Source organism: Eurypyga helias, unplaced genomic scaffold (assembly GCF_000690775.1).
Source record: "Eurypyga helias isolate BGI_N326 unplaced genomic scaffold, ASM69077v1 scaffold12043, whole genome shotgun sequence".
NCBI classification, from domain to species: domain Eukaryota; kingdom Metazoa; phylum Chordata; class Aves; order Eurypygiformes; family Eurypygidae; genus Eurypyga; species Eurypyga helias.
In genome coordinates this window covers 1-23,621 of record NW_010239310.1, presented here as the reverse complement: position 1 = coordinate 23,621, position 23,621 = coordinate 1, and the positions used below count along the sequence as shown (strand labels likewise).

Sequence of the window (23,621 nt, the reverse complement as noted above, 5' to 3'; positions counted from 1 at the left end):
CTCTTTCCTGTAAAGAGGAAATGATGCCCAATGAGAACAGGACAAGTAGTAATGGGCTAAATTGGAGAATGTCCAGCTTATGTTAATGAAAATTATTTTAAGAGTTCTTTACACCAGTGTCTTATAGGGATAGTGAAATCTCCATCCACATAGATTTTTAAGGACTTGTTAAATTATTTTAAATGTATATTTGTCTGAGTATAATTGATCCTGCCATAGAACAGAGGGATCAACCATTCAGTTCTGTTTTATGTTGTCCTATTAGTGTTTCACAGTCTTAAGAATTTCATGTTTCTGTTTACCTTGCTACGGAATGACTTCTCAGCTATTTTTTCCTTCTTGGTTTTTAGACACAGACATCAGTGAGTCCGGTATTTCTGTTAGAAGCACTGGTTCAGCTGCTTCTATGACCAGCCAAGGTGAGCGAAAGAGGAGGACACTTCCACAGCTTCCCACAGAGGAGAAAGTGAATGAAAATTCAAAAGCAAAAACTACATCTCATCAGAGATCAGAAATAGGTGAAAAGCAGGACACTGAACTTCAGGAGAAAGAAACTCCAGCTCATGCCTCAGATGCTGACAGCAGAAGAATAGCTAAGTCCAGCAGAACAATGAATGGTCTTTCGCCCAAAGCTACTGGAGACAAAATTTTTTCTTTCCCCACCTCTTCCACTAAAGAGAGAGTTGAAACTGGCAGAGAAACTTCTGTGGTGAAGCAAGCTTTAGCAAAAATTCAACAACAAGAAAGAAAGGAGCAAGGACACTGGACACCCTCAAAATTATCCTCTACAAAATCTGCTGCAAACCAGGTTGAGAAGGGTAGGGAGGAGATTGCTATGTCACCCAAAACTTTGGATAAACAAGACAAAGCTCCTGGACATGTTACAGATAAAGCAGAAATTAAGTTGGCACAGAGTGAAGGAAAAAGAAGAAAAAACGAGGAAACTGTTAAAGGACAAAGTCCTAAAGCACCTGGAGGAGAAAAAAAGGAGTCTTCAAAACCATTAGTGAGGCAGGGTAGCTTTACTATAGATAAGCCTAGCACAAATATACCTATAGAACTTATTCCTCACATTAATAAGCAAAGTGGATCAGCTGCCCCTTTAGCATCTGCTAGCAGGATACGTGACAGAAGTGATTCAATGGACACTGATTCCAGTCTAGATACAACACTTATTTTAAAAGACACAGAAGCTGTAATGGCTTTCCTTGAAGCTAAATTGCGTGAGGAAAATAAAACTGATGAAGGACCTGAGACTCCTAGCTATAACAGAGATAATTCCATATCACCTGAATCAGATGTAGATACAGCCAGCACAATCAGTCTTGTTACCGGTGACACTGAAAGAAAATCCACGCAGAAGCGGAAGAGCTTTACGACCTTATATAAAGACCGATGTTCCTCTGGTTCCCCTTCAAAGGATGTTTTAAAATCTTCTGCAACAAGTGCCAGAGAAAAGATGGAAAAGAAAACTAAAAGTCGATCTTCAGATGGTGGGTCTAGAGCTGATACTCGCAAAACTGTGCAATCCAGTGGAAGAATGAGACAACCGTCAGTAGATTTGACAGATGATGACCAAACTTCTAGCGTACCTCATTCTGCCATTTCTGATATCTTATCATCTGACCAGGAAACCTACTCTGGCAAATCACATGGGAGAGTTCCTTTTGCCTCAGCAGATGAACTCTTGCATTCCAAAATGGAAGGGAAGTCAGCCAAATCAAAAACCTCTCCTGTTGCACTGGGGCAATCTAGTAAATCTACCACTCTTCCAAGACCTCGTCCTACAAGGACTTCCCTCTTGCGCAGGGCACGGCTTGGTGAAGCCTCAGATAGCGAGCTTGCTGATGCTGATAAGGCTTCAGTGGCTTCTGAAGTGTCCACTACAAGTTCTACATCAAAACCTCCATCAGGGAGGAGAGGTATTTCCAGAATAGACGTACTTGCTCAACCTCGCAGAACTCGACTTGGCTCTTTATCAGCTCGTAGTGATTCTGAAGCAACAATAACTAGAAGCACTGCCTCATCTCGTACCCCAGAAGCTATTATCAGAAGTGGTGCAAGGTTAGCATCAGCAGATGGCACTAAAGTTGCTGCTAGAACTCGAGCCAATAGCATTTCTCGACTCTCAGATTCAAAATCCAAATCTTTGGCTTCAGCTCATAATTCTCCCTCAGGTATGTGAAATTATTTAAACTGGTCTTATACAATACTAGGTGTTTTTAATCTGTGGATTTTTAATTTTTTTGGTTTTTATGGAACAGTTTTTATGAAAAATTTGTTGAGTTTTAGTTGATGCAGTCTCTCTCTTTGGAGGAAGATGCTTCCTTGGCAGGACTTGTGGCTGTTTCTCACTTAAAATCACTAAGACAATAAATTGTAATCCTTTAACTGTATGGATATTTTTTAAAACTGGGAACCAGTAATAAAGAATTGCATTGAGGCGTTCATATGTGGCAGCACTGATTTGCATTCGTACAAAAACAAAGCAGAACTCTTGAACTCTTTGCTCAAGTCACAGTGTTAGAAGTTCAGAAAGTCAGCAGCACTTTTTCTCCATAGAAGGGAGAATATTTATTTGTAAAGTAGGCTTGTAAATATGCTGAACAGCAAGTTTTCCTGGAGGTATACACTGAGCATCTGTAGGATAATTATAACTTAAGATTAGCTACAAAAGTGAGATTTGTTTGTTAAGAGTAATAACAATGAAGTAACAAATGGAAAGATTAAATGCAAACAGCACCTAACTAAATATCGTAAAGTAATTTATATTAAAATGTTTGCCTTGCCTTGGAGTAGTTCTTGTTCTCCGTTCCGAATCATGATTCACGATTTCATCACAATTTCCAAATCCTGTTGATCTTCTTTTGTGTGGTAGTTCCTTTACTATAATATTATCCTATGCATGGAAGGAGAAGTTTATACAATTGATTAATTTTAACCTACTATTCTGTTACAAGTTAACATAACACTTCAAGTGCAAGCAGGGTGAAAGGCTACTAGTTTTTGGTTTGGTTTGGTTTGGTTTTTTCCAAAAGCAATATGAAATCAACCAAATTAAAATATGTAATTCTAAATAAGTCAACTTTCATGTGGAATGAATGTCTAAGATGTATGTCCTTTTTGAATTATCATACCACCAGCTTGACCTTATCTGAAGCCAATCCACAATCCAAGAAAAAATAAATAGAATAGCTTCCAGTGCTGCTACTGAGATTATATATTCTGCTTTAATACTTCCCATTCAGTGTTGATATAAACATCTGTGATACTTAAATTTCCCACAGTTCTACTGCTCTTTTGTTGCTTGCATATCAAAAATGAACCTTGTTAGGTTCTTAGCAGGGTTTATTCCCCATATTTTGGCAGGTATATTTTGGCTGTGTCATTTATCAGCTGAATAGAAATTTCTGTAGAGATAGAAATGAAATGTTCACTGAACTGTGAAGTTGAATGTTTAATATTAAGACAGGTATCTACAAAGGTACAAAAAAAGGTGAAACGTAGAGAAAAACTCAAGTCTTTCCCTGTAAGATATTATTTGAAAAGTAGCATGTTTCCATTTTTAATCAAAGTTCTCAATTAATATGTGCAGACTGAAAAATGGTCACGCACATTAGGTCAGGGAAGTGTCAGTTAAGACTGCTTCTATACGTTTCCTTTAATAATTAACACTAGTTCACATCATGATATTACTGATTTTTTTGAAGAGGTAGACCCCAGATGCTACTTGTCACTTGGCTGTTTCTTGTGTTTTTCGCAAATCTATATGTGGATTTTGAGTTTTGTGTCCATGTGACCTATTGCATGCTTCCTAAACTATTCCCAGGTCGTTGGCATTGAAGTGGTTTGCTACTTCTGTTCAGGGCAGTGGGTGTATCTTCCCAGCCTGCTAGTCTATCAGTCATCTTTGTTTAATGTTCATTTCATTTACCTGCATTGCACAGTCAGCGTTTACTATAGCTTGTATAGAATACTCTGTTTTCAAGAGAGAAAAGATGCCATCTTCTCATGAGCTACCCCATCATAATAAGATAGGTGTTTCAAAAAGACCGTTGTTAGAAAAATCAGCAGTAGAAATAACCTCTGTCTTAAAAAACTTTATCAGTTTATAGATCAAAAATCAAGTAGAAGCCTGTATCAATGTAAAGACAAAAATCTGAAAGCAGTGAATAAGCAGTCAGCTACTTTCAAAACAAAATTGTGGCTTAATAAATCAATCAAGTCTTGTTACTATGTAAGTAAAGAATTAGTACTGCTGTTGAGGATATGGAGTTCTGGACTTTGTATTGGTAAGCTTATTTTATGATTTTTTCACTGCGCTCTGTAGAGTATACGTTAGGAGAATCCGAACTGCTTTAAAAGTGCAAATAATCCCTCCCTTTACACATAGGCCACTACTCAGTACCTCCCCATTTTCCCATTAGCACATTATGAAATAATGCGAATAACTACCTAACACGTCAAGTTACTTATTATTTTATCCGAAATATGTTTAAAACATCTTTGAATAGAACGTGTTGCATGGAAATGTGATGTAGCAGAAGTTGTTAGATCCAAAAATATAATTCCTGAATTTAATTTTGTTTCTAGGAAGTGAACAATTCACTTAATTTTAGCTCTTTCAGAAATCACTAATGAAGTGCCTGACAAGACTGCCTCAACTTCTTTGAATGTGTTTTACTTGGGCACATTTAATCAAGGCATAATCGATGTATTTTCTTATCTCCCTTGACCTAGAAAAACTGGAAAATGAATGATTATTACTACTATATAGTTTTTTCTTTAACCAGAAGACTGGTTGCTACTGAAGTGTTAAAAATGTTCCATGCATCTTCCCAGCAGAGTTCAGTTAATGTTACCACATTTTAGATCGCTAAACATTGGCAGCAGGATCTTGCTTCTTAAATCCAGTGTACCAAAGAGAAAATGTATTTTTTTTTTTTAATATTCAGACATACTTGCCTGTAAAAAGGGAGGAAGAAAGCTATAATCACTGGATTTTTTTATTGTCTTGTACTTCATGTGGATGAATTGCAATATAAAAGCATTATAATTGTCAGAGCTGTCAGCAAGCCCATAATTTCAAAAATCTTTTTTAAGCTTCGATACAGTTAAGTATTGCTTACTTTTAAATGAAGGGACAAGCAGGTAAATGGACAGTCTTGAATGCAAATTACCAGCATTAAAGTAATTACCAGGGTGTTTCTGTGTTAGGAGGTTTGATAACTGACAGCAGTGAAGCACAATTTGTAGTTTTATAGCACAAGCAATGAAAGATTTAATTGTGGCACTAAATCATCAAACAGTAGAGTGTGATCAATAAAAACAGGGAAGACGACAGACTTTTTTCCACAACTGTAGAGGAAAATTGAAGATGATGTTACAGGAGGAGCTATGTCTTGGGAAAATGAAGAACAGGATCAGATCTAGTGCAAAAGTGCTAAACTGCAACTGTAAAATTAAGCATTGAGTCAGAAGAGAGAGACCTTGAGCAGCTAGTTGTGATGTTTTTATTAGATTAAGTATATAATCAGGAAACTTTTTGAGATCCAGAACTCAGACTTTATTAAGCATAATAAATATGTCCTCAGATGGTACAGGTGAGATTATGGTGCCCAGGTCATTAAACTTGCTGGCTTAAATTGTTGTCAACACATTGTACTTCTCACAAGAGTAGTCGCCAAATCAGGTTTGCCTGTTGATTATTTTAGCCAGGGTTTTGGAGGATTTTCTAGTTATTGGTGCTGATATTCAGAGTGTTTGGTATCTGAGATAACATGATAACTTTCAGAAATCTACATAGTAAACTACAATGGCATTTGGGGCTACAAAATTTGAGTAGTATTAAAAGCATATATGTGCAAATGTGTAGCTAGGTTAATGGGAAACATGCTTGGATATTGCTTAGCATGAATCACGTAACAGATTTTTATTTACTGTTAAGCCTACAATAACTTTTACCCAATATTAAAGAGAAACCCATTGATAATACACAAATAAACAACATTTTAAGGCCTTAAAATTTAATGGTCTTAAAAAATGTAGAGGGATTTTATGGTACTTTGTAGACAATGGTTATTGATCTCATTTCAGTTAGTATGTCTGAAATGTTTAAGCTTTTACAAAATTCACTATTTTTGATTGAATGTATAAATTAGGAATCTTTTCCTAAAAAGTGTGGGTGCAAAAGAGGACCTAAGACTAATATCATCAATATATTTTATTTAAGCAAATGCTTCTAATGTTTCAATACAAATTAACATGATAAAACACTATTTTGTACACAGAGAAATCCAAGCTTCTCCCAGACCCAGATCCCGATGTTGAAACTTACAGTGGTAGAGTACTAGAAATCAAATCTGCTTCTGATATTTCACTTCTCATTCAATTTTTAGTTTTTAAATATATGACTACATATGCTCATTGTACAGTGCTGAGTTGCTGGACTAGCTCACTTCAGAGATTTTAAGATAAATTTTGTATTTATTTTGATGCATATAATTTTAACGGAGACAATTTAAACAAAAATTGACGATAAAATGTGGGCCCAACTCATAAAGCTCTTTGGACTTCAGTCACACATTGCTTGCATGCTACTCGTGGGGAATTGTGCTTTTTCTGCTTATGTTCTACTTCCCGAAGTTCAAAACAAGTTTGAAACCTCTAAAAAGAAAAACAGTAAGTGACTGAAGAGACACTTTTATTTTCTTCAGTAAAGTTAGACTATTAAAAATAATTTGTAGAAGTGGACTTGATTTGAAGCCCACATTTAAACCTGAAAAAATTACACAAGCATATTTTTGTTTTCAGTGTATAAAAATTCATTATTTATGTGAGGGAAGGGATGTAAGCTTATACACCAATGTCATATTCTATATACTGTGACCTTTGAGAGCATTACACAAATCTTTTCTCAACTAAAAATTACTTTCATTTTTTGTTACTTAGATTCATGTTGATGTAAACTTCATTTGTGATGTCTTTTTAAATGTTTCAGGAGAAATCATTCTTCTTGCATTTTTCTTATACTAGGACAATATGTACTTGAATCTGTTATTTTTAAATTACCAAGAGGTGCTCATGTGCTTAAAAAAATTTCTACTGTAATTACAGAGCCTCAACGGATGTCAGTAAGTTTGGGAGTCTAAATCCCCTTCAACATTTTAGTAGGTTGTTTGGATGAGCATTCCTTTACACTTAGTGGTCTCTCTTCGCTTCCTGGGAACTTGTGGACAGCATACCTGAAATGCTTTCTCTAGACTTCAGGAATTGATAGGGGGACGAGAGCCTCACACTTCGTTTCAGTTCTCTTATAACTCAGGCTCTCTTCAGCAGTGTGGTTGTATATGCTTTATGTGCTATATGTGAGAAAATATGCTTTCTGCTCTGAGGCGGCTTTTTTTGGTAGATGTGCTGCTGGTATTTATAACATAGTATTAACTTTAAAATATTTGTGTATGAAATACATAATGCATCATCTAGGTTTTTTGTGCTTTCCTTGTGTAAGCATGCATTCCAGGCTTGGTGCCAGCTCCATCCTTCCTTCATGTCTATTTATTTTTTGTGTATCACATAAACCTTGAATGAAACGGGGAAAAAATCTGCAGAAAAAGTGCAATCTGACTGTATACTTAAATGTTAATGAATTGGGCCCTTGTTTTGTAATACAGTTTGCTTGACCTCATATACAATTACTGGCTTTTACATCTAATTTCACTCATCATTATACAAAGAGCATCCATTTTATGTTTTTATTAATCAATATTATTTAACACAAATCTTACAGCTTTCTTTTCAAGATGTAGTAAATAAACCTTTGTGAGGTATCTGGGGATTGGTAATTAATAGTTGTGCATTTTTGTGATATTACTGAAATAATACTGTTTTTTCTTATTAAAGATGCAATAATAATTCTTTTTTAATAATTAAACTAATTTAGTAAGTGCAAGATGGAGGCGCTTTCCTACAGATTATGCTTCCACCTCAGAAGATGAATTTGGATCAAACCGTAATTCCCCTAAACATACCCGTCTACGTACCTCTCCAGCCCTGAAAACCACACGACTGCAGAGCACTGGGACAGCAGCTCAAAGTAGCAATACATTCAAGCACAGAATAAAGGAACAAGAAGACTACATTCGTGACTGGACTGCTCACCGAGAAGAAATAGCAAGGTTGGTTTTAAAGGAGCGCCTCTAAAATAACACAGTACCCAACCTCTTATACAGATAGATGAAGAGAGGTGATGGATTTTCTGTACCGCTCTACTTGCTGTTTTCATTCACTAACTGCTTGGGTAATTTAAAATTCTTCTTAAGAGAGACTAGCAGACAGAACGCTCATGTTACCAGCACATCTCTTTCTAATGGAAAAATACAGTAATTTCTGATTTACGATAGTCAGATCCCGGAATATGGGACAACTTCTGGTTGCATTAGTGGGACTTGCGAAGGTACTCTGTGTAGAACTTTTAGTTGCTAAAGGCGTGTTTCCGGAGGCTGAAGTGTATCTGGTTTTGTACTACTTTTACATTCATACTGAGGTAAAATTTCAGATCAATGCATAGGTGACAGAGAGGAAAAAGTGATTTTGGTAATGTGAGAGACACTGTTCTCATTTTATTTTTGGTTTATCTAGACATTATTTCATGTAAGATATTTTCTGATTTAAGTCATACGTATTCATCAAAAAGTAATTTCTTTTGTTGTGAGTCCCTGAGACTAGTGTAACAATTCCTCCATTAATAGCACTCTGCTTCAAATAAACCAAGGAAATTCTACTTTCTGGTGACCAATCATTCCCTTATCATGCAATGCCCAGGCAGTGAAAATTTCAAATAGCTTGCAGTAAATGAGGAATACTATGTAAGTGTATAATTGTTATTTAAAACTTAGATGCCAGTGTTCAAGTATTGAACCTTTTCACGGAACTTAGTTTGGAAGGCTAAACAAAAATCATAGAAACATAGAATGGTTAGGGTTGGAAGGGACCTTAAAGATCATCTAGTTCCAAGAAGTATATTTACCTGTTTAATCTTAACAGTGTGGCCTTGCAGATGTGAAGTGTTTTGTTCTACTTAATTGGATTATTTTTTGTTTCCTCCTCTTGGTAATATTTTTCAACATTTGTTTTTCTGTCATAGCCTGTGCAAAGGGAAAACAATAAAGGGAGTCTGATCACAGCTTCATAAATCATGAAATAAACATCTTCAGAGGCATCTTCCTAACTCTTTCCGTGGATCTAAGTTTGAGATGGATATAGGGATGAATGTGTGTATATGAAGAACAAAATTGAAGGTAGCTATAGCATATAACTTCCTCCTAGATAGTGAGGCTGAACCTCTTCTTCAGTGAAACTTCCTGGTATATTTTGCTCATCTAAGAGACATTGACACTGGAAGGAATTGATGATTCAGTTTGAACTTATTTATGGTTATGCTTGCAGGTTTTTTCTTCCTTTGGGCTTCTTAACATTTTCTTCTTTTAGATACTGGGTTTAAATTTGTTTTGAAGACTATGTACTTGCCCTACCTTTTTCAGCTTCATGTATTTCCAGTGGAAGTGGTGAGAGGCTCAAATTGGCATTGTCAAATTTGTGATTGTGTACAGAAATTTCACACAAACTGCATGAAATGAGCAGATTTAAGGTTAAGGCGGCTAGCACTCAGCAGCTGAGAAATGCCAGGCTACTGCCTCATCTGTTGTCACTGCTTCCAACACCAGTTTCTTTGGTTAGCCACTGCTGAGCTCCCCTGCTCTGGGTCACTGGTTGGTCCCTTCTGCGCCTCCATATCTCTGCTCTGATTCACAGTATTGCACCCCTGGCTTTATGCCTAATTTCTGCCCTTTATGAGATAATTTTTGCCTCTGCCTCCTTTGTCTTGCCCTAACCATAGTCTCCCCTCTGTCACTGCCTACCCTGGTGGGTATTTTCCTTCACAGACCTCAATTCAGTCTCTGTGATCAGAGTCCCTTGAAGTCTGTCTAGAGTTTTTAAAGATATTGTCTTTTTTTTTTTTTGAATAATTGATTAGATTAGGCAGGTGTCAACATAAGTATTTCATAAATGTGCAGCTGAAAGGAGTGTAAAGACTGTATGACAAACATTTCATCTGTGTTACCATCATACTGTATTTTAACTGGTCTTCCAAGATTGATCCAGTTCGCACTTTTCACAGATTCTGCAATTTGCAGGTGTTCATAAAACTGAGACTTGGAAAGAGGTGTTTAAACAAACTTAATGGAATAACTAAATTTGATCTAAACCCACTTTGGCCTGGTGAGAATATATACCCTCAGAATAACAGGGGCTTCACATATATATTATTTAAGGTTTTTAAGGTATCGTTGCCAAATAAACTGACATAGTGTAGGAAGTGTGACATAATAGACAAAGCATAAAAATGGTTTTGGTAATCCAGCTGTTCAGAGCTATTACAGATATCTTATAAGTTTTTTTCTAATACTATGGGTATTCTTTCTCTACAGGTAAGTAAGAAGTAAAGTTCCAGGCTGTTGAAAAAGATAGCCACAGTCTCCCCATCCCAAGCCCTGTGTTCTCACATTTTCCTTTGCATTGGAAAGTACGTCTGTCCCTTATGTAACTGCGTAACTGCAGGAGTCTGCTCTCTGAGCAAATGTAATAGCAATATTTGCCGAGCAGGCGGGGGGGTTAGGGAATTTGAGGTTTATTTTAGTTCACCTCCTTGAGTTGATTTGCCATGTATGATGGCTAGGTCTCATGCAGTAGAAATCTGCAAGGCAATCTACAGTTGCAACAGAGTAAATAGTGCACACCTAAAGCCCAATTCTCTGGTCCATTATTACACAAAACATACTCCTCATACTTAAACTCTGTTTTTAAAAGTTAATGTACTTGAAAACTTAAGAAGAGTCAGGCCCAACTCTGCTAGTTTCTGATTTTCTTTTTCATAATGCTTTTTGTTTAGCTCTCTATTGTTTCTCTACACGCTACTGAATACTGACTATAGCTTACCATCACAGTGAAACTAATTCCAGATTTAGTTCACTTGACTAGTGTTTGACTGTGATGATTGTCTAACAAGTTGCTTGCCATCCAAGTTAGAGTTGTACACTATGATATTTTCCGGATTCAATTGAATTCATTCAGAGTTAAGTCTTAGTTGATGGATACTACTTTGATTATGGTGTTTAATGACATTTGTCTTCTGGAGGATTTTCTGATAAATGAAATTTCCTGGGTTTTATTTTCTTCACAACTATTTATTAAATACAAAAATTTGTCCTAGAAATTCAAACATGATTATTAGCTACTTCTCTGTTTAAGAAAAAAATTGTGTGTTTTTTTGTAACAAAGAAATTAGGTGCTGAAGAATCTCTACTGCTCAGAATACTAGCTCTAAACTTGGTGTTTTAATATATCTATATAGTATATTTAGTATATCTAAGAACATGAAATATAAAATAGACCCAAAAGATGTAGTAATCAGGTTAAAGTAATGTAATAATAGGCACTTATCATATTTTAATTTATAAAATCAAGCAATATGCTTGGTTTCTGCTTTATTGTTCCTATCTTTGATATTTTGAATATTTTAAACTATATTTTGATAGTTTGAATTCAGTAATACTGTCCTGAGTGGTCACTGGTAATTGCCACATATTCTTCTACATCCTTATCCCAATTCTGTGTGTATCTCTGCTGCACAAGGTTGCGCTTTTCTTGCGGGATTGCTGATGGTTAGTCACAAAATCCAGTGCTGGAATTTGGAAATTTCTCTAATTATGTTTGTCTTCCTAGTTTAAATTCTGCTCACTCAGTCCTCAGTCCTAAACTATCTGTAGGTCACTGGTGTTCATTCTTTTGCACTTGAAGACAAAGTGAAAATAAAGAGCAAAAAGAAGCTCACCTCTGCCGAGCACTGGCCATCACAGTGTGCCTCATGCTCACGTGACTCTGCAGCTCCTTCCCCTGCGTGGGGGGCTGCTCTTCACGGGGTCCTTGGAGCGCAGAATTGGCACTGTTGACTGCTTCGCCTTCAGTCCTCTCCGACAGAAGTGTGAAGGGGGATCACTTGGTGGGCCGCTCTCAATTCTAGGTCTCAACTGCCTCATCCAAGCTGGAGATTCAGGGTGCCACAGTTAGTTAGGGGGCTTTTAGCTTTTGCTTTTGGTGTGGGTTTTTTCCCTCCCTCCTTCTTTTGGGGTGTCCTGCAGAGGAGTAGGATAAGCAGAGCTGGGCAAGCTTCCTCCTTGTGCTGAGCAGAATACGGAGCAGACATATTTTGTGATGTGGTGGATCAGAAGAAAGGAAGTGGAATCTTCAGCTGAGAAGTCAGATGTATTTGTGTAGTGCTAGCATATCTAGCCTTTTACAGGCATGTTCTGTTTTTCCAGCTAGAAAGCTTGTCTTGATTAAATTTGAGGATTTCGTGTACTAGTCTGGAATTTCAGGCACGTAAGCAGCTTGATCTGAGCAAGTTGCAGGGCTGCTGGATAATCCGAGGTCCTGAAGAAGTTCTCTGCAAGTAGGAATACTGAGGTATAAATTACATGTGTTCTGAGCATCTCAAATTTACTGCATGTACACAGGTCATCTGTGCAGCATTTTCATTTTATTTCCACCACATCCGATGTGTGCATGTTGCACAACTCTGCCTGGGAATCCTAGGAAGAAAGCAAGGATGCTTTGTCTTTGGAGATTGCCTTCTACCACCTTCTTCTAGAAAGACATGTTATTGAAAGCTTTAAATTTGCTTTTATGGTTCTACAAATAAACTCTCAGTTTATAAAGGCATGCACATTTTCATAGCGCAGTTATCAGGAACTAGAACTTCGAAGCTCAAAGGCTACAGGTTGGGCTCTACTGGTCCTGAAGTATTTGTAAGGGAGTATGTAACACTGTCTTTATTACTAGGATCAGTCAAGATCTGGCTCTCATCGCACGGGAAATCAACGATGTAGCAGGAGAGATAGATTCAGTGACTTCATCAGGCACTGCCCCCAGTACCACAGTAAGCACTGCTGCCACCACCCCTGGCTCTGCCATAGACACTAGAGAAGAGGTAGGAGATCTTCATGGAGAAATGCATAAGGTTCTTCCTTTTCTTTATTTCTTTTGCTTTTAGCATTTTGCATAGCCTTTTTAGTTACTTCCACTCAACCTGTGTGCATGATCTCCTACATTGTTTTTTGATTTCAAGTTCCTTTACATTTCAACTTGGAAATTGTTCCACGAACACAGCTTGTCAAAAGGATGTATACTATCTGTCTGTCTTTTTTTCCACGAAACAAAGGACAAGGTAGTTATTTGTTTCTTGCTTGTCTGTAGCCTTGGATACCATATAGTATCTAAGTGCATCTAAAGATACTAGTTTGTATGCACAAATATAGATAAACGTATACATTTAATACATTGCATAGCTGTTAAAAAAGTCCCTCTCTTCACAGGTGACATTAAATTTTTCTATTCTGAACACTGAAATACTTAGGTACCATCACTTAACAATAACTCCAGATTTTCTTTCTTAATAACATTGTTGAAAACTGCCCTGAAAGAAGTTTGCTTTGTGCTTCTAATAATTCTTATTTTCTTCGACTCTCTCTGGTGTGCTATTCTATGAATATATTGACTAACTTGTTCTAGTACCCATCACAGGTCTAATGCTGGTAAACATGTTAATCTGAATTTAAATCATCATTTTCTACCATATTACAATTCACCCTAATATGTTGTAAATGTTTACTGCATTTCTTTTTTCTTCATAGTATTCCTATCAAAATGTGTTTATTCATTTTTGTGTGCATAAAGTTTGGTTAATACATTAGTTTACTGTGCTTAGTATAATGCTGTCTTTTTCTGTGGAAAAAAAGATATAAACAGTAAAGAATCTGAGTTGTGTACTCAAAAAATTGAAACTGCACTCACAAAGATTTCAGTTTTAATTCTTGTGGATTATGGCTAAACTTTAAGGAAGTAAAATGCTCACTTTCTCAGATCCAGTTGGATCACTGATTTTTATATTTCTAAATAATTACTTTCTGCTTAAAAAAATATTGTACAGTGTGTACATACTACTGCAGGTGGCAGTATCTCCTTTAAGTAGGTATAGGTGTTTCTGTAACACGATGACCAATCTGTAAAAAAACCCCAAACTACATTTCATAGTACTCTACTTAATTCCACACATATATTCCATTAATTAAAGGAATAAATTATTCAAGACCAGTTTGTAGGTAACTATTATGTTGCCTGCCACAAGGAAAATTTCTGTGGGGTAGTCCAATTTTGCCATGAATGTCTGGTATTTGAAAAAGAAAGACCTTCATTTTTACAAGGTATTGTTACATAAGAGGTGCATCATTTAAAACTATGCAAGACAACAGAATGATTTTTATTTGATAGGCTTCTTGTAAACTGTTTCAGAAGGAAAAAAAAATATTAATCTGTTCTTGCATGAATTCAGTAGGTTCATAAATGGCATTTTTCTTTACCCCACAGTTAGTTGACCGACTATTTGATGAAAGTCTCAATTTTAGAAAAATCCCTCCACTAGTGCATGCCAAACCACCAGAGGGGAATAGTCGGCCTAATGATGCTCGACCGCAACTAACAGAGGCCCTTGATCCTCCAACAATTACCCGGAGAAGGACTTGGAGCAGAGATGAAGTGAGTACACAACAGGATTCTCTAGCAATGTGTCTATTTTAAGCTTTTACAGTTGTGTCCCCACTTAATATTCTAGACACTAACCTTTCTTATCTGTAGAAGGTGACATTAATACTGGAAAAAAGGACTTGTATCCTGTCTAATTTGCAGGACGTTTAAATATGTTTGTATATGATACTAATTAGAACACAAGTATGGTTTTAAGTTAAAGGTTTCAAAATATATGGAGTTGTTTGTATTTAATTTCCATTAGACTAATAATATCTTTTTTTATTAAAAAACTTATTGCAGGTTATGGGGGACAGTTTGTTGTTGTCCTCAGTCTTCCAATTTTCTCGCAAGATAAGACAATCCATAGACAAAACAGCTGGCAAAATCAGGTGGGTTTTTAAAAATTATTGTTATTACTGAAAATGTTCTGCTCTCATCAACATTCCTAATAGTAGGAGAGATATGTATAATACAGATAGTGGAGGTGTATTTAGAAGCAACTTGTGTTTTAAAAAAGCAGTGTTACCTGTGGCCTTTTTAGCGGTCAGAAATATTTGGGATTAATAATTTTTTAAATATCATCAAGGTTTACATGGACAGAACAATATTCATCCATCATACTTCAGCAGAGGATCTGCTCCAACACATGCAAATGTTGTGCAAAATCTACATGATTTCTATGCAAGTCTTGTAAAACTCCCTTCCTTAAACAATAAGGTTAAAGTGTTGCTGAACTGTAAAACCAGTCCCTGTACATTTGCCAAGTTGTTGTAGGGATCATCCGTTTCAGGAAGAAAAACAAATGGTACAGAGGAGAGCAGTTTCAGTAAATCCTTCTGAAAAAGAGACAGTGTGGTCACTATTGAACTTTTAACCATCTGTTAATTTTTAATTGAAAACTCCTGCATTAAATGTCATAGTAGCTAACAGGAATTGTCAACAAAGATAACATGTTGCTCTACCAACAGTTGCATTTAACTTGAATGGGTGAGTGTGCAGGCATTTGTTGACAAGAATAAATGAAAATTCTAAACACAAAATTTCAGATTGTATAATTCACATGGCCTTCTTCATGTCTTTGTGCAGTTAATACTAGAGTTAAAATAGAGTGTGTTAAAAATGAGAAGGTCATTTGGCTGAACTTAATGTATAATTTTCTGAATGTGAGGAAACATTGTAATTGATCAGTTCGTCTAAGTCAGATGCAGAAATCTTAGTTGGGTGACAGATTAGTCACCAAATCAGAAATTGATATCAGCATAGGGTGATGTAACTAGTAAAAGCAGCAAAAAGATAATGTATATAAGGTGGTATTTTCATGGGAGTACTAAAAAAGACTTGACCATAGTAATCAAGAAGAAAAAAAAGTAAGCTGTATAAATCAGTAGAAACTGTAGTTTATCTGCCATTTCTAGAAGGAAGAGTATCACTGCATGAAGAATGAAGTTGTTAAAAGCCTGCAGCCCATTGTTGGGTTTTTCCCAAGTTCTTTTGTGTGTTGTGGTTACAGGTAGCATTTGTGGGTGTCTTATTTCCACCATCTGGGAACATGTCCCTGGAGTGACATTCATTTCTCTAATTCCAACTCACCGTTTTGGGGCTGCAGAATTAGAGTATCGGAAATATCCCATGTGCTGCCTTTCCCTCTTTGGTTTCCTCAAACACATGATTTATGTATCGTAATATTTGGTTGAATATCCATAAACAAAAGACACAAATGTTTTCTGCTATGTACATTTCAGATACAAATGAGTTTGTGACATGCAGGTATACAGTACAGCTACTCTCAAAAGCTATGCCAAATTAACAGAGGTTGACTTTATTATGCAGAATTCATTGCAAATTATGCAAAAGTTCGCAACTCATTCAAGTTTAATCAACCTCTGAGTACATGCCATCATTTACTTTAATAGCTGATCTAAAACAAATGAGCAAATAAATACATGCAAAGAGGTAATTAAGCGTGACCATTCTTTGAAAGTCATCTTAAAAGGCATTTGAAATTTGGAAAATTAAACAAAATATTACATTGGGGTTTTTTCGTATGATTCTGTGGGAAAATACAGTGCCATCCATAAGGAACTCTGCTTATCGATATATTTCTTTTCCTTTTAAAGCTGCATCATTGGAACAAGAATCTTGCTTATTGACTGACTTATTTGTGGTAGGCGTCTAGGATGACACGTAACTTAAATTCCTCAGACGAAGCAGATAGTAGATACTCTGCTTTTTTCACCATTACGATTTTTCGTGATGGTTGGCAGTTCCTGATCTGTAAATATATTGCTAACACAGCTGTAGTTTACTTAAAAAACTGAGTTCAACAGTGAGTTAAAATATTTATGTATGCAAATCCATTCTGAGAAAAGCAGGTAGCTATAAAATATAGTCTTAAACTTTTCTGATTAATTTTCTGGGCTCAATGGTTAAGTCAGCTATATGGTAATGAATGTAATACTGATGTGATCATGTATGATATTATAAATATAATCATACCTGTAGACATTGTATATACATTTAAAGAGACTGGCATTATATAATTGTATAAAAATACAGTGGAGAAACTTTAAGCAATTATTTAGCATATTTGCCATATTTGATCACAACTTCCTTTTCCTGCTACTTAGGATGGATTTGAATGCTATGATGTTATTCATAATGTCATTAGTATTTTGAATCAGAAAAACAACAATAGTTCTAGAATTGTTTTTAGAGATGATATAGGGCAGCTAGAACCTATTTCAGATTTTACCTTACCTTTGTTTTGATGTACATGAGTTCAAGCAACTGGTGTCCTTCTGTTCCTTTTGCTGGAGTTAAACCAGTTTAAAATTTATGCCCAGAACAGATGAGAATCTATCACGATTTGTCAAGCTACCAGTTGACTGTTTTTCCAAAGTACTTGAACCTGAAAGGAGAGGAGAGATTTACAGAGGCAGCAGTAAGAGTAAGCCTGGCTGTGTTATAAAGTCCTCTCTGTAATTTTATTGTTCACCAATGTAAACCTCTTTCCCGAGAGCACAGACAGTGTAGGGCAATTACAGTCCTTACAGACTGCATCATATATATTAAAAAATTGCATCCTGTCTGGGTCCAGATGGAGAAAGACGGGCTTCCTGTGAATGTGAACACTCTCCTTTCTGTTATATGTTAGCTGCAATAGCTAGCTTTAGAAAAAGGCCAGTGTCGCTTTGGCTGAAGTATTAAGAACGTAAATATTTTCAGTCATTCTTGACAAGCAGTTCTATCAGAAATTAAAATGAGCTGAAATCAATCATGAACCTAAATTAATACAAGGATAAAAGCAAATATATATCTTTTTGCTTGAGTAGTTTCTTCCCTGCTTCATTAGAGCTGCCTTTCCTGTTTTCAAATTTATAGATAATATGCCAGGTTCCATTGAGTTCTGTCATCGTTCCTACCTTATATTAAGAAACACGATTGAGAGAAGCTTTTGATGCTGTATTCTTCAGGTAGCTTCTCTCACTACTGGCCAAACTGCATTTTTCCCCCATGTCCTACCGTGGGGTTCAGATTACACCAGATTCAGGTGCCTGTTTATTTACTTTCACCAAGTCTTCTTTTTCTTCAGAATAAGGTCATAGCTTGGGTGTTGCTAAGTTACTTTGTTATAATTATTTTTTATTCATTACATTGTATAATCAGTTAGGTTCCTATCTGCTGTTGTACAAAAAATTATATTTATACATTATATTTAAGAATTCTGCAGCATTCTTGCCGTGTATCCTGTGACCCATTCTTTGCTAACAAATTGTGGTGCCTTCTCAGGAAGCAGATACGCAGTTTGTTTGCTTGCTTTTCTGTCTTTTATATGTTCTAATGAGTTTGCTTGAATTTCCAGAGGGTATGGAGGGAAGAGGTAAGTAGGTTTTGCAGTGAGATGACCTGTCTGGTTGCATCAGTGCTTTGCAACGTGAATGCAGCGTTATTGGCTTTCTTCGAGGCAGGAAGGTACCTTGTCGAGGCAGGAAGGTACCTTGTCGAGGCAGGCAGCATCTAGGCAAAGCATTCAGGTCAGCGCAGGTACTGCTTGTCCGTCTCTGCGGTTTGCTGTGCATCCTGCAAAGTGCAGTGAAATGAAAATGGGGACTGAGCACAGCCTAATGTTCAGTCAGATTTTCCCCAGAAAGTAGGACTGGGAAAGGGAAGAGCAGAAGGCGGCAGGCATTTGCAAAAAGGTTCTTTTGATATAAAGGGTATGGTTAGAAAGAGGAAGAGTAAAGGAGAGAGAGATGAAGACCCAAGGGAGGGGGTAAATATACTATATGAAAAATAGAAAAAAAATTTTGCAAGAAGGAAATAGGCTTCCTAAAATTATAGCAAAACCAAATTGACCTGTCCACTTCATAGTGGAAACAAGAACATTTTTTAAATTACTGTTTTCATTTCTTTTTCCTCATTTTTTTTAAATGACCTATGAAATGGAAAGCTTTCAAATTGTAAAAGAGGTGAAAGAAACATTATCCCTGGCAGAGTAAGGCTGAAAACACCACATACACAAGCAAGTTCATAATCATATGCATAAAGATAAAAATATTATAACACGAACAAGAAGGTAAATGAAAAAAAAACAAGCAGTGTCTCGTTAACTTTAATATTTTTCCTACTAGTGCTCTTTGCTTCTAGATAGACTCTTACTTTATATGTTCTTGCCGATTTCCAGAGTGATACAAATGCTGTTAAAGTCCAGAAAGTATAGCTGTACAAGATTTGCTCTATAGTGAATCAAAATATTTACAGGAGTTGCCTGGTTTTTAATGTAAGATCCTATAAGGGATTTAACTGGCTCTGCTTTTTATTTATTTAAACTCATTAGTGTCAGGCAAGTCCTAAATTTTCCTTTACAATTGGGCTTTCTGATGTCCAGGTTTGCAAATGTATGGCTTTGCAAGCCTTTGCACTCCCTTTCATGACATGAAAGCTATCTTGCCAGATCTCTGACAGTCAGCTTTGTTACAGGATGATGGCAGTACTTGAGGCCAGTGTGTTTCATGTTTTCTTTACTGTAGTTTCGATTACTTTTAATGTATTTTTTCCTTCCCCAAGAAGTAGTATGTATTCATGATTACTCTTTATATGCTTTATACGTTCATACCCTAAAGTCCCTTGCAGAAGTGGTCATTTGCCTCGATCCCATGACGTCGTGTCATGAGAGCAGCACCACTTCTCAGTGAAACATCTGAGAAAAACATGTTCTGAAGCAGCAGCGAGCGAACACCTCAAAGACAAAAGAGGAGTTGAAGCAGCTTCTGGATGGGCTGTCTACAGACAGCTGTGTACTGATCAGATAACATAGGGTACACGTTTTGAAAAACTAGACTTCCTTGACACAATAAAAATAAAGAGTGGGATATTCCATAGGGTATAAATAACTTATTTATTATAGTTATTTATATTTCAGGTATAAATAACTGAAGAGAGATTAACAGAAATGTCTAAGTCTCCCAGTTTTCTTTCAAATTCTTAGTCTTTAATGAGCTGCAAGGTGTCATGAATTTCCACCTTAAAAAATATTTCCTCTGAGAACTACCTACATTATAACTTTGTTAAAATGTACCACTTCTGGTCATGAATTTAAATTGGTTTGTTTGTTTGCTTAGCAGTTTTACTGTAGCTATTTCATTACTTCTAACTCTGAAATACCGATTAGAGAAGTGGATTTGGACTCCTCTCTCATCATGGTGTCACTTTAAAAAAAAAAAAAAAGAAGAATACCCAGACATTAAATATCTGCATGTTCCTTTTTTTTTTATATTGTGCAAATGTAGCCAGTTTTAAATGATGTTTATGATATGTCAGCAAAAACAAAAGTTACTTATCACAGCAGGGAAGCAAAACATAAAAAGTGAGGACTCTCACAGTATGCTTTCTGGGGTTTTGGAATAACAGAAGTGACTTATTTAAACATATAAGTGGCAGTTATTATTAGAACATATATGTACAGTTTGTTGAGACTTATCAATGAAAACTTCTTACATGAAATGCAGTTTTCTTTTAATTTTCTGAAATGTTTTATTTTTCATTAAATTAATAGAAAATACAAATGGAAAACAGTTGCATGTATTTACCACTGTTAACCGTTCTCTGCTGTTTTGCAGTTATTGTAAAATGCAGTGTTAATAGGGAATCCTCTAACTACTTCAAAATAGTTGCATTTTTTTTAAAAATGTCTCAGTGTTGAAGGAATCAGCTCTGTCTTCAGCAGCATAAGCAAGTATTTAGCTACAGAACTGACATTTTACTGTCAGTAATAATGATATTGCTGAAACTCTTTATGCTTCCCTGAAAAACTGTGTGGTTGGATTCTGTCAGTTTTCAATATTTCAGGGTTTACTTTTATTCAGTGCTCCCTGTCCTGCTTTCTAGTATCGTGTATCTAATCTTTCAGATTTAGTTTGTTTATTTTTGTCTATTTTAATCTTACTGTTCTTGAATTTCTTGTTCCTAGAATATTATTTAAGGACAAAGACAGAAATTGGGAAGAAATTGAAAACAAGTTGCGGGCTGAAAGCGAAGTTCCTATTGTGAAAACATCAAGCATGGTATGAATAGTTATCTTTTCTGGGTTCAAATGAGCCGCTTCTCTACTAAATACTCAGTAGAGAAATGTGTTATTTTCAATTATGTAAAGGCAAAATTCTTTAAAACATTTTATGTAGGCACTCTGTATATTTCCAGAATAAGCCTTATCTTGTTTAATAATTACGAAGACTTAACTATCTTATAAAGAAACAGTCTTAAGGAATTGTTCAGGGGAAATTCTCAGCTAAAGAATGCAGTAAAAGAGGTTCAGACTATATATAGACCAACAGTACTTTTGTTTAACCAAAGGTAACAACCATTAGTTTGAATGTTGGAATGCTTTCGAATGAAATTGTTTTACAGTCTGAAGACTACTTTACTGATTATTAATACCTAATGCCCAATATTAATATATAACGCTCAATACTATTAGTATTAATTATTAATTTTTAGATTAATAGTTGTAATTTGCTATAGTGAATAAAAATTATATGTAGACACATTGCTGTAAAAGCAGTCTTCACTCTTCAGTATAAAATGGTCACATTGATTTTGGCTGGAAGTGGTAACCGTAGGGTACCAACTACATTTCGAGTTGATTCACGTAGCCTTCTACTAATTAGGGCCATTTCATGACCAGGCTGTGTGACACAATGAAGGAGCGGAGGACACACATTGTTTCTTAGTGCACTTCCCCTCTGCCTCTAAACACAGAGCGTAGGGTTTGAAAAACATCTCTGCATGTGAGGGCAGGCAGAGGGTCTAGCTACATTATCCAGTGTGGAGTATCGTGCTGTTAATGGCAATTTACAGAGGCAGTTTTCTTTTTGAAGGGAAAAGTGGGAGAGGAAACTGCTCACATATGTTTCACTGGACTGCTCAGAAGCAAAATGTGAATGGATTTCCTCTGGCATTGAACTGGCTAGCCATACCTCTGTTAGCTCATCACGAGTTAAGCTCATCCAGATTAATTTTTCCTGGGAGTATTAAAATGTTGGCCCATAATTTTTGCAGAATGGTATATTTTTTAAGCGCAGTCATGAGTAAATCAGTGTTCTGATTTATTAGGTACACTGATGGGGAGGGGGGCAGGGATAAAGTTTAATTAAGCAAGTTACTCATGGAGGTTTCTAATTTTAGAAATAAGATGATATTATATCTTATCCTGTGCATTTCCAGAATAAGATCAGAGCTTAGTAGTTTATATTCTATATGCCATGATATGGGGCTTTAAAGCATTCATTAAAAAAGACAAGACAGTTGTATTTATTCTGAAGTTCAGCATTTTACTTTTTTTTTTTTCAATGCATTAAAGCATCTGGCATTGCTTGAAAGTGTGTGGGAGTTTTTTTGTTCTGTGCACTGATTTTCAAGTTTATGTTCAGTTTTCAGAGCAATATATTGTTCAAATGCAGTGCTTATTTTTACCACAGAATGTTATTAAAAGTGCAAAGAGGACAGTTGTAGCTGATTGTTTTGTCCTTGGGACATTTATGTCCAGCTCAGATGTGGAATCTGCTTAAAGATAATGACTTTCAAAAATTCAAGGTAATCAATTTCTTTGCCACCCACAAAAATCGCATTACTTAGTATAGAATGGATTTCTGAAATGGGTTAAATGGGTTTCTGAAATCAGTGCCTTTGAAAATTCTCAGCTTTTGAAGATCGCTGATAGATCTCCTCAGCAGCCGGATTAACAGTATTCTTCAGTGTAGGATCCTTCAGTTGTTGGATTTGCATTTTTATGATTTAAGATGGTGTACATCTAATGATTGATGTGTTTCTGAGTGCATCACTGTGGCTAGCAGTGATGTGTTAGCGAGTCGTGCAGCACAGAGGAGAAAAATTTGTCAGGCAGAGTGCTGAGGCCCCGCCACGGCAGTGCTGTGGAGGGTCTCGCGGGCACGGGGCCCAGCGGCGCACTCATCTTACTATCCTTGACTCACATCTGGACAAGGTTACAAATCACCCTCTTCCATTAATGCTGGTCTTAGGCTGTACCTTCCCTTTCAAGGTCTGCTCTTACCTTGCTCCGTCTGTACAGAGCCGTGGTGTCTGTAAGTCCGTGCCTGAGCAGTGGCGCGGGCAGGGGAGGGAGGCACGGACTGAGGCGTGGTTGCCCCTTGCCATCAGCTGGGGCGGAGGAGTGCTTGATTTCCCAGTAGGCCCCCAGCCACAGGCGTGTTCTTGATACCAGGAGGGACAGCCCAAGTAGCATATTGCGAAGGCTGGAGAGGGAGATTGTTTACTACTGATAGGTAGTTTGAGTCTTTCTCTTCCTTAATGAAACATGTTTGTTTCTTTCCTAGGAAATATCATCTATCTTACAGGAACTGAAACGAGTTGAGAAACAGCTGCAAGGTACAAATCTTGTTTCCCTTTTCTCTTTCATTATTGCTTCCTTTAATTTTTTTTTCTAATACCTATCTCTAGGT

General features: G+C 36.4%; 1 protein-coding gene across 1 annotated transcript in view; it reads left to right on the top strand.

The window, feature by feature from the left end:
• Positions 1 to 23,547, top strand: part of CEP170 (centrosomal protein 170kDa) — a gene marked incomplete at its 3' end in the record, with an annotated part of 70,968 nt that extends 47,421 nt beyond the window's left edge. Inside the window, exons 11-17 of the mRNA XM_010148109.1 lie at positions 351 to 2,177; positions 7,943 to 8,177; positions 12,901 to 13,048; positions 14,485 to 14,652; positions 14,944 to 15,032; positions 21,113 to 21,206; positions 23,496 to 23,547. Coding sequence (XP_010146411.1) covers positions 351 to 2,177; positions 7,943 to 8,177; positions 12,901 to 13,048; positions 14,485 to 14,652; positions 14,944 to 15,032; positions 21,113 to 21,206; positions 23,496 to 23,547 — 2,613 coding nt within the window. The remainder of the gene's footprint in view (positions 1 to 350; positions 2,178 to 7,942; positions 8,178 to 12,900; positions 13,049 to 14,484; positions 14,653 to 14,943; positions 15,033 to 21,112; positions 21,207 to 23,495) is intronic.
• Between the last annotated feature and the right edge of the window lie 74 nt (positions 23,548 to 23,621).